The 15,839-nt window shown below is 34.8% G+C and overlaps 2 protein-coding genes across 2 annotated transcripts; one reads left to right on the forward strand and one right to left on the reverse strand.

Moving 5' to 3' along the window:
- The first annotated feature begins 3,093 nt into the window (after positions 1–3,093).
- LOC109131380 (putative defensin-like protein 9) lies at positions 3,094–3,698 on the forward strand. The gene is made up of 2 exons (XM_019242277.2): positions 3,094–3,249; positions 3,354–3,698. Exons 1-2 carry the CDS (start codon positions 3,186–3,188, stop codon positions 3,539–3,541), a joined length of 252 nt encoding a protein of 83 aa, XP_019097822.1. The 5' UTR covers positions 3,094–3,185; the 3' UTR covers positions 3,542–3,698.
- A 4,345-nt stretch (positions 3,699–8,043) lies between these two features.
- Positions 8,044–9,042, reverse strand: LOC147919663 (uncharacterized). Its single transcript, XM_087504044.1, has 3 exons — positions 8,840–9,042; positions 8,469–8,662; positions 8,044–8,339 (listed from the first exon to the last, which is right to left on the reverse strand). Exons 1-3 carry the CDS (start codon positions 9,040–9,042, stop codon positions 8,044–8,046), a joined length of 693 nt encoding a protein of 230 aa, XP_087360170.1.
- Positions 9,043–15,839: the final 6,797 nt, after the last annotated feature.

Genomic DNA, 15,839 nt, shown 5'->3' on the forward strand with positions numbered 1-15,839 from the left:
CATTCGATATCAAACTGCAGTTTAGTTCATAAAATAACTCAGTAATAGATCTAAAGGAAACACCATTGAGCTAAATCCTATAGTTCCATACCAATTTGGACAATGTTCACAAGCCAGAACTTGTTTACATTATAAAGTTGCGGTCTTTATTCATAATTTTCAATCACCTAACAAAGAAATACTCTAAAAGTGTCAAATTTCTCTTATACTCTCGAATCAAAGCGAATACTGAATCCGTAACGAGATTCAATCGAAAAAACTCAAAACCTCTCTTCTATCCAAAACCACGAACACAAAGATAAATTAGAAAACAAAAACTCATAAAAAATCTTGGATTCAGAGATGGCAGCACACTTTATTTTTCACATGACCCACTGTTTCGGCTTTTGCTTAACTCGATAAAATTCAAATAGAAAAAAAAAATAGAAAGAGGCAGCTGCTAGAAGGGGGTGGGAATTTTTTTTTGAAGTTTATTAAGATATACATACATATATATATATATATAAGTTTTATGGTTTAAATAAGATTAAATTTAGGAACCTTAGATTACTAATTAATATAAATATTAAACTTATTATATAAAGCTTAGTTTTCAGAGTTAGTAATTCATATAATCACGACATATGTCAAAGTATATCGATAATATTTTGACATGTGTGAAAATAAATTTTATTTTAAAATTATAGGAAAAATTAAAAAAATTCTAAAAATAAAAGGATTGCAATTAATTTTTTTTAAAAGTATATAACACCAAAAGTAATCAATTATATAACTCAGTGTTCAAGAAAGCGCTAGGCGGTATCTGGGCGGTGACCCAGCGCCTAGCGCCTAGAATACCTAATCGGGGCCTAGACGGTTTTTAGGCGGTTTAGGCGTTTACAACATAAAAAATTATGTACAAATATATGTTAGAAAAATAAAAAAAAATTATAAATTATAAACAAAATTAACAAAAATACATTTATTTAAGTTATATTAACAACATATAAACATTTATAATTACGTATACAAATATAAAACTTAATAATTTAAATCTATATAGTTAAAAATCAAAAATAAATATTAAAATTAAATTAATGTAATTTTAAGCGGTTTAGGCGGTCATCTAGGCGTCTACTGAGCGCCTAAATATATTATAACTAAATATAATAGTTAAGTTATCTATTAAATTACGTCTACTGAGCGCCTAAATATATTATAACTAAATATAATAGTTAAGTTATCTATTAAATTACTAATTTTAATAGGAAATATGTGCAATTAATAAAAAAATATGTGCAATTTAATTAAGGTTTATACTAATAAGTATACTAACTTTGAAAACCAAAGTTTATATAATAAATACGCTATCATAATATACCAAGGTCTTAGATGTATAAAAATATGTGTAATTTAATATGTGCCGTTATTAGTATATAAAAACATCTAGATTTTGTTAGAAATTGAGGTTATATTTGTTGGCTGGTATATTTTTTAAAATATGAATAACTTATTGTCAAAATGTACAACAAACTTGTGTTATATTTTTTCCTAATTTTATTTCATTAGGTAGTAAATATTTTTAAATTTCTTTTAACAAAATAGATAATATTATATACTGATAAAATCTTTTGTTTTTTAAGTTTTAGTTAGACATATGTATGTGTAATCCTCTTAACCATAAAGTCCATGAAATCCTTACCATTGAGTATTTAATTACTTTCCTCATCATGCATACGTGTCTTTTTATTCCCTTAAATGTAGCTTTAAAATCAATTAAAAAATAAAAGATTGCAAAATGAATATGCCACGTGTAATCTGAAAACCCTAATGGTTTCTTCTTCGTTTGTTAACCTCTAGGCCGCCGAAGTTTTATGTTCTTCGTGATTCCTCTGTTCTCTTGATTAAACGATTAAATCCCTTTTGTTTTCCAATTAATAATACTCGAAATAGACAAGTGTTTTGGCCATATCATTGTACGCTTCCAATTTATTTTCAGAAGCTTCCTAATCAGAATCGTGAGCTTCCCCATGCTTCTAAACTGTCTTTTCCCGGAACCGTGATTCCACTGTGATTCCAAGCGTTTCCTGGCGATTCCGACTCTGCTTCTGAAGCGAGAATTGGAGCTCCAGCAACGATTCCGTGCAACGTAGGTTAATATTGATTTTTCTTTCAATTAGATTGTGGGCTGGGCTGAACATGTATGTTTTATATGTTTTAATTAAAATAGCAGGCTTGGAAACAAAAATATGTGAGAGACATAGTATGACATGGAACAGAATTCAATTTATATTGGTAGTACATGATGAATTGTATTAATTATTATATTTTGATTGGTTAACTGTTTTAATTGATGTGTCAACACCAGCTTCAAAGTTGAGGCTGATGTGTCAGAAGAGGAAAACAACACATTCTAGTTTTATTGTATTGATACGTCAATTTTTTTAATAATAATTATTAAAAAAGTATCTATGTTGTGATTTTTGTGTTTTATTTTAATATCTTTTGATTAATATTTAGATTCTATAATTTTAGATAGATTGTATTTTTTTTTGTTTTTGTACAGGTTAGGATTAGCTAACATCTTTCGTTAACTCATCATTTGATATCAAAATAAAATATTTTATGTATTTTAGTAGACCAACCCGTAAAGAAAACTATCTAATCATATTTATTTAAACAGATTTAACCCGCACGATAACATGATCCATAAGTTTTTTTTAGTAAGTGAAAAGTATCTAAAATATTTAAATTATGGATACTAATTTCTTTTAGAATTATTTAAACATTTTGGTTTTTGGATATTAATTTAAAGTATGATTATATTACAAATAATAACTTCAAATTTTGATATTTATTCAAATGGAAAGGGTTTAATTATGTAATTCTTACAAAAAGATGTTATTTTGCCAAATGTACTTATGAATTAATAATATGGGGATATATGTGGATAATATTAATAAACATATTTTAATACTTATCTATATTACTTTTTATTTTATTTTAAAAATATAATAAAACAATCTGGCACATATATATCTTTGTAGATTTGTTTTTTTTTCTTCAAATATCAGATTTTTATTTCATATATCTTCATTAATATTAATTTTCACATAATTTCTTACAAGTTTGATTTAAACATCAAGAGCTCTCTACTTGCTTTCTCTTAATTCTCTCGCTTAATCAGTTATCAAAGAAAAAGAAAAATGAAGAGCTCTATGCAGTTTATCTCTACACTCTTCTTCCTAGTCCTACTTGTTATCGGATCAGGTATACAAATCTATCTTCCCACTAGCTATAGACAAATCTACTGAAATATACGAATTCTTTTGGTTATACTATTAAATTCTTATTGTTGATATGGTCTTATATAGGTGTGATGAAGATGGTTGAAGGACAACCCTTACTGTGCGAAGCCCGAAGCATCAACTTTAGGGGATTTTGCGAGAGATGGAGGACTTGCAAGCGAGTGTGTATCAGCGAAGGTTTCCCTGATGGTCGATGCAAAGGATTCTTATTCTTTAAAAACAGATGTATGTGCAGGAAGCCTTGTGCTCTTTAATTCTACCTAAACCAAATTCAATTTTAATCCATCACTAGCTATACATGTACTCAAAACTAGCTCTATTTTACAATATATGGCTACTAAGCTTTGTTAGATAAAAGTGACAGTTTTATATTTTTTTATTAAATATTTTAATAGAATTAGAATTGACAAATGTTGATATCTTAACGATAAATTTGACATGTGTCCTGATCTTGTTAACGAGTAACTTTGAAACCAAACTTTATATAACAAGATATTTTGAATAAATAAATATAATCTAGTTATCGAATAAATAAATATAATCTAGTTATAGTGAATAACTATTGACTATTGGACTTGAACCTTGTTGTGACTCGTGCGGTCTCGGATTTGGAATGGCTGACTCATTTTTTGTGGTCTTCGGTCTAAACAGCAGTTGTATTTTCAGCCGCTGAAACTGCCATGTGCCTTTATTTTTCAATTTCATAATTAAACGTAGTCTTTTTTGCTTATTCTAATTATTCAGGATAAATCTCATCTAAGTTTTGGAAAAAGTGTTAATCCACAAATATGTTGTGAAACTAGAGAGTTTAGGGAGAAATCTCTTGTTCTTATTAATGAATGTAGGATCGAGGTTACATATTTATAAGGATTACAATAGACCGACATAAGTGATAAGCTAATGGACTAATGGGCCTAAGGGCCAAGACACATATGATGGACGATAGGAGGGCCGGTCGATGGAGTCCACTAAGTGTTTTACAACACTCCCCCTTCGACGATATGACCGTGCCTATGCTGGATGGGATCGACGTAATGTGCTTAGGGGATGCTGCCTCATTAAAACCTTACCAGGAAAACCCATTGGGACAAAACCTTGGTGAAGGAAAAAGAGTACAGCACACATTGCTCCCCCTGTTCCAAGCATCACTCTAAGTCCTTAAGCCTCCGCATTCCAATCTGGTGCGTGAGCTTCCTGAATGTTGTTGTCGGTAGTGCCTTGGTGAAGAGATCGGCTGAGTTGTCGCATGACTGAACTTGCACCACTTGAACTTCTCCGGCCTTTTGTAGTTCATGTGTGAAAAAGAACTTTGGCAGTATGTGCTTCGTCCGATCTCCCTTGATGTAACCTTCCTTGAGCTGTGCGATGCAGGCTGTATTGTCTTCATAGATGATTGTTGCTCCCTCGTCTTTGTCCATGCCACTGTCTGTCCGAATATGCTGAGTCATGGACTGCAACCAAACACACTCACGGCTGGCTTCATGTATGGCTAGGATATCCGCGTGATTTGACGATGTGGCTACAAGAGTCTGCTTCATAGAATGCCAAGAGATCGCAGTACCACCGTGCGTAAACACATAACCTGTTTGTGACTTACCATTGTGTGGATCAAATAGATAACCTGCATCAGCAAAACCAACTAAACCTTCTTTGTTATAGTTAGTATAAAATAAACCAAAGTCTGTCGTTCCCTGTAGGTAACGCAGAACATGTTTAATACCATTCCAGTGCCTTATGGTCGGACAAGAACAATATCTTGCTAGGAGGTTCACGGCAAAGCATATGTCTGGCCTAGTGTGGCTAGCCAAGAACATTAACGTTCCTATAGCACTGAGGTAAGGCACTTCAGGACCAAGAACTTCTTCATGGTCTTTCTTAGGAGCAAATGGATCTTTATCCACTTCAACACTTCTTACAACCATTGGGCTAGTCAATGAGTGAGCTTGCTCCATATTAAACCTCTTGAGTACCTTTTCTGTATATGCCTTTTGATGCACAAGGATCCCATTGTTTCTGTTCTCAAGCTACAGTCCCAAACAAAATTTTGTCTTGCCTAGGTTTTTCATCTCGAATTCTTTCTTGAGATATTCTACAGTTTGGGCGATTTCCCCAGAGGTTCCAAGGATGTTTAAATCATCCACATAAACTGCTATTATCACAAATCCTTTGTTTGCAAACTTCTTTATGAATATACATGGACTGATTGGGTCATTCTTATAGCATTCCTTAGCCAAATAGTCACTTAGTCGGTTATACCACATTCGACCACTCTGTTTCAGTCCATAAAGCGATTTGTCTAGCCTTATGCAGTACTGTTCTCGAGAACCATTCTTATCTTTGAGTTCTATACCCTCTGGTAATCTCATATAAATTTTATTATCCAGTGGACCATATAAGTATGCAGTTACAACATCCATTAACCGCAAATCCAGTTTTTCTCTTATGGCCAGACTTATTAGATATCTAAAAGTCGTTGCATCCATCACAGGGGAGTATGTCTCCTCATAGTCTATTCCTAGTCTTTGAGAGAATCCTTGTGCTATGAGCCGTGCTTTGTATCTCACAATTTCATTGTTTTCATTTCTCTTCCTTACAAAGACCCACTTATGTCCAACTGGTTTAATTTCAGGTGCTGTCCTTAAGATCGGACCAAACACACTTCTTTTCTTCAAAGAGTTTAACTCCACATCAATAGCTTCTTTCCATTTAAGCCAATCTTTGCTTTGAGTGCACTCTAATATAGATGTGGGTTCATGATCCTCATTTATCTCAAGTGCTACCTTGTATGCAAATATATCATCAATGTCGACATCTTTTCGGTTCCATTGAATTCCAGACATAATATAGTTTATCGAGATCTCATTGTTGTCAATTCCTTCAGCTTCTTGAGGTTCAGCATCCTGAGCCTCACTTGGTACCTTAGGAGTTTCTGCGACAATGTCTGGGTTTTTTATAATTCCCTTAACCTCGGTCTGTTTTGCACCTTTAGTTTTCCGAGGGTTCTTATCTTTGGAACCTAATGGTCTACCTTGTTTCAAACGTGGTTTAGACTCTGTAGCAACTTGATTATTGTGTTCCTTCTGAACATCAATACGTACTGGTGCATTGCAAGATGGTATGTACGATTTTGTTACTCTCTTTGGGTCAGCAAAGGAATCTGGCAATTGATTAGCTAGCTGTTGTAAATGTATAATCTTTTGAACCTCTGCATCACATGCTAGAGTTCGAGGATCTTGCCAATTTAAGGATGTTTGATTCCATGTTAATTCCTTGACCAGCTTGCTAGTCTCACCACCTAACATAGGGAACTCGGACTCAACGAATTGATAGTCCGCGTATCTGGCCTTAAATAAATCTCCTGTTAATGGCTCAAGATACCTTGTAATGGTGGGAGACTCATATCCAACATATATTCTCATCCTCCTTTGAGGTCCCATCTTAGTTCTCTGTGGTGGAGCAATAAGTGTATAAACGGCACAACCAAATGTTTTGAGATGGGATAAATCTGGCTCTTGACCCGATAATAGTTGGGATGGTGAATATTTGTGTTCACTAGATGGCCTGATGCGTATGAGTTCTGCTGCATGTAAGACCGCGTGTCCCCAAGCCGACACAGGAAGCTTCGATCGCATTAATAATGGTCGAGCTATCAATTGTATTCGTTTAATGAAGGATTCAGCTAATCCGTTTTGTGTATGGACATGTGCCACAAGATCACACTCACCCCCATGCACATACAGTAATCATTAAACGCTTGGGATGTAAATTCACCAGCATTGTCTAGACGTATAGTCTTAAGTGGAAAGTCCAGAAATGTGCTCTTAATCTTATGATTTGAGCTAACAGCTTAGCAAATGCTAAGTTCCTTGTGGATAACAAGCAAACATGTGACCATCTGGTTGATGCATCTATCATCACCATGAAATATCTAAATGTCCCACATGGTGGGTGTATTGGTCCACATATATCACCTTGTATCCTTTCCAGAAAGTTTAAAGTCTCTTTTGTGACTTTTACTGGTGATGGTCTTATGATAAGTTTTCCTTGTGCACATGCTACACAAGTGAGATTTTTAGGGAAAAACTTTTCTCTCTTTAAGATTGTGCCCATTCGAACTCTTAATCAGTTTACGCATCATGTTCGAACCCGGATGGCCAAGCCGGTCATGCCATAGAGTGAATTGTTCTTTGAACATTTTGTGCTTTGCCAAGTTAGCTTCTATCATGTTAATCTTAGCATGGTATAAACCAGTGGCTAGTGCAGGTATAGTCTCTAGGACCTTCTTTTGTCCTTTTACAATTTCTGTAATGTATAGGAATTCTTTAGTTCCTTCACCCTTGGTTTCAACATGATAACCATTTGATCTTATATCTTTAAAGCTCAATAAGCTTCTCTTAGGGCTGTTGAGTATAAGGCATCACTTAGTTCAATATGTGTGCCATTAGGCAACAAAATGTGAGCCTGGCCGTAGCCTTCTATCAAATTTGCTATACCCGCAATTGTACTAACATTGGCACTTTTCATTATAAGATTTATGAAATATCTTTTGTCTTTTAGTATAGTGTGGCTGGAACCACTGTCCACCACTAGTTCACTCATGTCCTCAGCCATTTCTATAAATAGGACAATAATTTTGTGTTTTAACAAGACAATCATATAAGATAAAATAAAATCCATTGAATTTAAATCAAAGTCATTACATAGAAGGAAATTAAATCATAAAAGCATAGAAATTAAACCAAAATAAAATTGAAATTCAATTATCATTCTTGAGGCAATCGGAAGTCTCATAGCCTAGGGAGTCATCATTCTCATGATCGAAGTCTCTTTCATCATCGATGTGCACATAGTTGGCTTCTGGATTCTTCTTTAGAACTTCTTGATATGCATCAATGAGATGTTTGGGAGTTCTGCAGTTCTTGGCCCAGTGGTTTGACATACCACATCTGTGGCAAACCGATTTGGCCTTGGTGTGTGGTTTAAAGGACCCACGGCCCTTACCACCACGTCCGCGACCTCCTCGGCCAGCCTGGCTTCCACGACCACCACGTCCTCTGCCACCACGGCCACAGCCGTAGTGTCTTTCTCTGTGGACGTAGTTGGTCTCATTAGGCTCTTTAAGCTCTACTGCATTTTTCTTTCTCAAATCAACCTTGTTTGCTTCTGGTAATGGGGCTGTACCAGGAGGTCTCATAGCACTGTTCATCAGCAACAACTCATCGTTCTGCTCAGCCAGCAGTAAACACTCAATGAGTTCCCCATAGTCAGCAAGATTTTGATGCCGATATTGTTGCTGAAGAACTCTGTTATTAGGGCTGAAGGTAGACAATGTCTTCTCTATCAGCTCCTTCTCAGTCACCTCTCTTCCACACAATCTAAGGAGTGAGACAATCCTAAAAAGCTCAGAGTTATACTCCTCCACGGATTTGTAATCCTGGATCCTTAGGTTCTTCCAATCGAACTCGGCCTTTGGAAGGAGCACCGTCTTTTGGTGCCCATAACGGCGTTTAAGCTGTGTCCAAAGGGCGAGAGGATCTTTTATGAAGAGGTACTGACTTTTGAGACACTCAGCAATGTGGTGATGCATATGCTGGAGACACTTATTCTTTTTCTTGTCAGTGCACTCAAATTCCTCATCGATGCACTTGTGCAAGCCATTTGATTTCAGATTGATCTCGGTGTCATTTGCCCATTGCAAGTAGTTCTTTCCAAAAGCTTGCAAGATAGGATAGTCTAGGCTCTTGAGGTTTGCCATCTGCATAGAAAGATAGACAACCGATAGTTAGCATGCGATATTTGAGATCGAACCATGCAACATTAATTCAGGTCATGCGGTATTTGAGACCGAACCATCCCTTAGGCCATGTGGTATTTGAGACCGAAACATGCCTTGCCTCTTATAGTTTTATGGTTTAAATTCATGCATGCAAAACAACAAAAGCAAATAGATAATGCATGCAACAATTTCCTTAATTTCTAGATAGGATTTCCTTTTCTTAAGTTTTCTTATTTAGTCTAGGATTTAGATTTTGTTTTAAGAGTTTTAGGAACTTATCCTAAGTAGTGATTTAATCCGGAATTTTATGTTTTAATTTATAGAATTTTAACAAAAGTTTTAATTCAATCGGATTTACTCTTAAACAATAAAGTTAATTTTACATAAATTTTAGGATAATGATTAAGGGTTTATGGAAGTTATCCTAATTGATCCTAGACAAGTTCATGCTCGAGTTTTATGGTTCTCATGGCTGAAATTTTACAGGAAAACTATGTTCAAATTTATGCTTAAGAAATCCTACGAATTAATTCATGCAGCCGATTCTATGACATCCTATACATGGTCCGATTTTTAATATGATGCATGAACAATCCAAGTTTTAAATTTTCTAGAACAGTTTGATTAATATTTATCTTATGAATCTCGAAATCTAGCAGTTTTAGTTCTAGGTTCTTATGCATCAATCAATCAAGCAATATAATCAATCAACCAAATTTAAGCTTGATATCTCTTGGTGTAATTTTACAAACAATCTAACAACCTAACAACCGATTTTAAGTTTTAGGATTTAGGGAATTTAAACTTTGTTAGATTGTGTACTTGGATGTTTTAGGGTTCGATAGTTCTTAAGGTTCAAATTCGAGTTATGGTTTTAAGAGGGTTTCGATTTTGTTTACCTTAACACCACAAGGATTCTGACTGGATTGATCTGGGAGCTAAAGACCTCAGATATCTCACGAACCTCGAACCTCGAATAGCTTCCACAAACCACGAACAGCTTCCCGCAAACAGCTTCCCGCGAACAGCTTCCCGCGAACAGCTTCCTTGTACCGCTCGCACACGAACTCACCCCCGAACCGCGAACACAAACCTCGATAGGGTTTTGAGAAGAACTTGATCACGAGCTAAGGATGCTCGTGAATCAGCAAGAGAGCTTCGAGACAAAGGAGATAAGTCTCGAAGAAGAAGGAGGAAGAACAAAGGCGGTTTAGGGTTTTAGGGAAGAAGAGAGAATCGGCGGCTGCCTTAGGGTTTTAGGGTTAGAGGCTATCGTGCTGATAACGTGTTGTGAAACTAGAGAGTTTAGGGAAAAATCTCTTGTTATTATTAATGAATGTATGATCGAGGTTACATATTTATAAGGATTACAATAGACCGACATAAGTGATAAGCTAATAGACTAATGGGCCTAAGGGCTGACACACATATGATGGACGATAGGAGGGCCGGTCGATGGAGTCCACTAAGTGTTTTACAACAAAATAAATATTTTTAGAGCATTCAAATAGACTGAAAACAAAGACTCATATATATATATATATATATATATATATATATATATATATATCAAGGAAGAGTAATTATAGATCCAAAAAAATCAATTTGCGGATTAAAAACTGTTTTTGAAGATGGTTGTAACTTGTTTTATGAGTGTGGAAGCATGTTTAAGCTGACTAAACCGGTCCACATATCAACTAAAACTCATATCTTCAAATCTTGGGAAAATGATATATGCGATTGCACGGGATATACTAATGGATGTGATCATACCAACGCTAATGCATTGGATCCCATCAATACTCTGTAATTAAATGTACTAGGATGAGAATATATGATGAATGACATCCCAGGAAATCTTTGTTTTACCAAAAAAAATGTTTCTCGCCCACCACCATGTGGTTAATTAAGGCAACTTAAACGATGTTAAATTCATGATGTTTTATTACTTACTTTATGTTTGACTTTGCATAATAACTAGATTTTAACCCGCGGTACACCGCGAGGCTATATTTTTAAAAATTTAAATTTAAAATTATGTTACATTTGTTTTATATTTTGTGGTTGTTTATTAATTTTTACTTTGTATAATTATAAATAGTTATTGAATTTATCTCGTAGTTTACCATGAAATATTCTTCTTATTACTAATTTTTATGATTTTTAATAAAATGATTAAAGTCTTTGATTTTTAATATAAATGTTACAATGTTATCTAGGTTTTAACCTGCGGTGTACTGCATTAATGTATTTTTTATATAGAATAGTATAGAGATATGTGGGAAGTAAAAGTAACTTGGTTTGATGTATATACAAATTAGGGAATTGTTTTTATTTGGAATTTGATCAATTAAAATTAGTTGTTGTAGTGTGTTTTTTTTATCTAGGTTTTGACCTGTATTAGTTTGTTTTTATAAACAGATGATGTTACTCTGTATAAAACACTATGTAGTGCACATATAACCAGTGGCGGATCTAGCTGAACTTGTCACCAGGTGCAAAAACCTATAAAATTGGAACATAGTAAGCGTTGAACCCATGACCTCACTTATAATATGGTGCATTCTTACCATTAAGTCACTTTACTTTAATAACACATATAGAAATTAAACGATTTATAATTTCATATGGTGCACATGCACCACCCTTGGATAAGGTGGATCCGCCCCTGCATATAACTCTGAATATAATATGCAAGTGAATAAATTCTAAACTCATATTCGGATATGCCATTTCTATAATTTATGAAATTAGTTAATAATTCATTTATTCATTTATCTTGGAAGGATTTAATTCTCTAATTCACAGATTTTTAATTTTAATATAAATTATAGAAGCTTTTTTTAGTGTTTTTAAAATTTTACTCGTGCTACATGTGTATTCTAGTAATATATATATCACGTGGTATACATTCAAGATTATTTTGCAAGAACTAAAATCTACATAAAAAAATAAGAACTGTAAACCATAAACCAAAACTCAAGAAACTGCAAAATATTTGGTATGTACATTTTTAACATGAAAGAGAGATATATAGACATATGGAAATAATTATTGTTAAAAAAATTTGAAATACATTAATAAGAAAGGGAAAGTGGGTTCCCTTTGAAACATCCGCCTTGTGTAAATTTTTTTTTTTTTTTAATTTAGATGATAAAAGATTTTTTTTTGCTTTTTTTTTAAGTTCCTACAAACTATTTTTTTTAATTCTTCTTTTAGACATAAATAAATAAATTATAGTAACTACATAAAAATATACTAGTAACTACATTAAAAAATATAATAATCTAATTTTTTTAACTCCATCGATTTACCATCATATATACTTAAAAAAAAATCGGGAGAATTGGAAAAAGGACATTTTTAAAGATAAATATCCATATATATTTTTATTTTGTAGGTTTGGTCATATAGGTTTTATAATAATTAAAACCCAATTATACCCTTAATTTTCAAAACAATTTAAATAAGAAAATACAATAAATTAATTTTAATTTATTCACAAACTTTAAAAATGTAAATGTATATGCTACAAAGATGGGGGTTGTTGTTGTTGTTTGATCTTTCTCACCGAAAAAACGAAACCCATATCTGATTTTTTTTTTTTTTTTTTTTTTTTTTCTGTTACAGTAAAACAAACAAACAAAATAGATCATATATTGTTCGTCTTCTTCTTCTTGATTTGAAGGTTTTTTAAATTTTACTGGTAGTAGTAATAACAATAATACTCTTACAATAATATATCATCTGTTGTTTTAAGCTTGAAGAGAACCTAAAATAGAAAAAGCAGAGCATTCCTAATCGAGTTATGATTAGTGAATGGATAAGGATCAAAGCTTATTTGGTGTTATCTAGGATATTGGTGTTTCCTAGTTGAAATAGGTTTTCGTTTTACTATATATATGTATGTCGAGTTATGGCAGTAACATATAGAGTTTGAGAGATTGAGATTGAGAGATTGTAAGAGAGAGCTTAGAGTTTTGAGATATTTTCTTTAAGCTATTAAGAGAGTTATTCTTAAAACAGTCTTGTGTTCTTAAATCTTTGCTAATTCTATATTTGGTATCAGAGCCTGAAAAGAAGATCATGAATCTGTGAGAATAGAAAAGATGTCAGGAGACGGAAGTACAGACACTAAGGATAAACAACTTGCGGTCGCAGGAGATAAACCAAAAGAAGGAGGAGTGTCATCTTCAATCTCATGTCCTATGCTCAGTTCTACCAACTACACGGTTTGGGCAATAAATATGAGCTATATTCTTAAGGTCAACAAGGTCTGGGAGGTGATCGAAGCAGAGTCATCTGATGGTGACAAGAATAATCTGGCCATAGCTTTGATCCTGCAATCCATACCAGAGGCACTAATTCTGCAGGTCGGAGGTTTGAGTATAGCAAAGAAAGTTTGGGATACGATTCAAACTCGACATGTAGGAGCTGAGAGGGTCAAAGAGGCTCGACTACAAACCTTGATGGCTGAATTTGACAGGCTCAAGATGAAGGAAACAGAGAAGATTGATGACTTTGCAGAGAAGATTTCTCAGATTTCTTTGAAAACTGCTTCTCTTGGAGAAACTATAGAGATATCAAAACTTGTTAAAAAGTTTTTGAAGAGTCTCCCAAGGAAGAAGTTTATTCATATGGTTGCTTTTCACTTGAACAAGTATTAGACCTTAATACTGTAAGTTTCGAGGACATTGTTGGTAGGCTAAAGGCTTATGAGGAGCGCATCTCTGAGGAAGAAGATGCAGAGGAAGATCAAAGTAAGCTGATGTACACTAACTTTGAACCACAAAATCGAGAGTATAACGGAGACTATAGAGGAAGAGGACGTGGTGGAAGAAATTTCAGAGGACGAGGACGTGGCCGTAATAGTTGGAGGGATCCATCTCAAGTCACTTGTTTCCAGTGTGACAAGATAGGTCATTTTGCTTCACAATGTCCAGATAGGCTGCTTAAACTTGGACTAGCAGAACACAAGGAGACTGAACATAAGGACACTGAGGATGCAGATCATCTCATGATGCATGAAGTTGTTTATTTGAACGAAGAACGCTGCATACCGAGTAAGTTTGAAGCAAACACTGTTGGAAGTAATGTGTGGTTTCTTGATAACGGTGCAAGCAATCATATGACTGGAGACCAGAGATACTTTGATAAAATCGATCGTTCAGTTACAGGAAAGGTAAGATTCGGAGATGACTCGAAGATTGATATCAAAGGGAAAGGGACAATTGCTTTCATTGACTCATACGGGAAGCCAAGAGTGATGTCGGAGGTGTATTTTATCCCTAGTCTACGAACCAATATCATAAGCCTAGGACAGGCTACAAAGGCTGGTTGTGAAGTACGATTGAAAGGAGAACATCTTACAATGTGTGATCCAGAAGGAAACTTGCTCGTTAAAACAGAGAGAACAAAGAATCGGCTGTATAGGGTAAACATGGGACTAACAAACAAAGCTTGTTTGAACTTCACGATTGCAAGTGAATCAAGTAGGTGGCATGCCAGAATGGGACATATTAACTATGTCACCTTGTCGAACATGTTTACTAATGAACTGGTGATAGGTGGTCCGAACAAATCTCTTGAAAAGGAGATTTGCAGTTCATGTTTACTTGGAAAACAACCTACTCAGGTTTTTCCAAATGCAACTGCCTTTCGAGCAACAAAGAAGCTGGAACTAATACATGGAGACCTCTGTGGCCCCATAACACCATCTACAAGTGCTGGAAATAGATACATATTTGTCCTTATAGATGATTATTCAAGATATATGTGGACTGTTCTACTAAAGGAGAAAAGTGAGGCATTACAGAAGTTTAAGAAATTCAAGGCTATGGTTGAAAAGGAAACAGGAGAAAATATACAAACATTTAGAACTGATAGAGGAGGAGAGTTTGTATCTCTTGAGTTTAATAGTTTTTGTGAAGACTCTGGAATTACTCGACACTTGACAGCTCCTTATACACCGCAGCAGAACGGGGTTGTGGAACGACGTAACAGGACACTCATGGAGATGGCGAGAAGTATTCTAAAGCACATGAAGATGCCTAATTACTTATGGGGGGAGGCTGTAAGACACTCCACTTACCTGTTGAACAGAGTTGTGACAAGGTCTCTTAGGGATCAAACTCCATATGAATGCTACCGAGGAAGAAAACCAGCAGTTGGACATGTTAGAGTTTTTGGGTGCATTGCTTATGCCAAGACAGAGAAAGCTCACTTGAAGAAGTTAGATGATAGAACTCGAGTTCTTGTCCATCTGGGAACTGAACCGGGTTCCAAGGCTTATCGATTGCTTGATGCAGAAACGAGGAAAATTATTGTTAGCCGTGATGTTGTTTTTGACGAAAACAAGAGCTGGAACTGGAGTAGGAACAATCTCAGTGATGGAGGAGATGAGAACTTCGAGTTTACTATTGATGGTATGAGTAGTCAAAATCAAGAGGAGAGTGCAATAAGCGAGTCACCGAAGCAATCTCTTGTGAGAAACAACTCTGATAGCGAGGAAACCGGAGAGGATGAGCAATCTGATGAAGTTTCTGATAGCGAGACCAGACACATAGAAAACTCACCTGCAGTAATATCTGAAATTGCAGAGAAAAGGCATCGTACTAAACCAAAGTACTTAGAAGACTATGTCTGTTTTCAACTTGCAGTGGAAGAAGGAGAATTGGCTTTGCTCTGTTTAAACAATGAGCTAAGGAATTATGAAGAAGCAAGAGAGTCTATTGAATGGAGACGAGCCTGCGAGGAAGAGATAGAGTCAATCGAAA

The sequence above is a fragment of the Camelina sativa genome, chromosome 20 (assembly GCF_030686135.1).
Source record: "Camelina sativa cultivar CO46 ecotype springtype chromosome 20, ASM3068613v1".
Classification (NCBI taxonomy): Eukaryota; Viridiplantae; Streptophyta; class Magnoliopsida; order Brassicales; family Brassicaceae; genus Camelina; species Camelina sativa.

Bases quoted from the DNA above. Each gene is read 5' to 3' on its own strand.
- LOC147919663 (XM_087504044.1), bottom strand. From the start codon at position 9,042: ATGGCAAACCTCAAGAGCCTAGACTATCCTATCTTGCAAGCTTTTGGA. The intron at 8,663-8,839 runs GTACCTCTTCAT...CTCACTCCTTAG, and splicing joins GCTGAGTGTCTCAAAAGTCA to ATTGTGTGGAAGAGAGGTGA. The intron at 8,340-8,468 runs GTACAGCCCCAT...GTGGTGGCAGAG, and splicing joins CAGTGCTATGAGACCTCCTG to GACGTGGTGGTCGTGGAAGC.
- LOC109131380 (XM_019242277.2), top strand. From the start codon at position 3,186: ATGAAGAGCTCTATGCAGTTTATCTCTACACTCTTCTTCCTAGTCCTA. The intron at 3,250-3,353 runs GTATACAAATCT...GGTCTTATATAG, and splicing joins CCTACTTGTTATCGGATCAG to GTGTGATGAAGATGGTTGAA.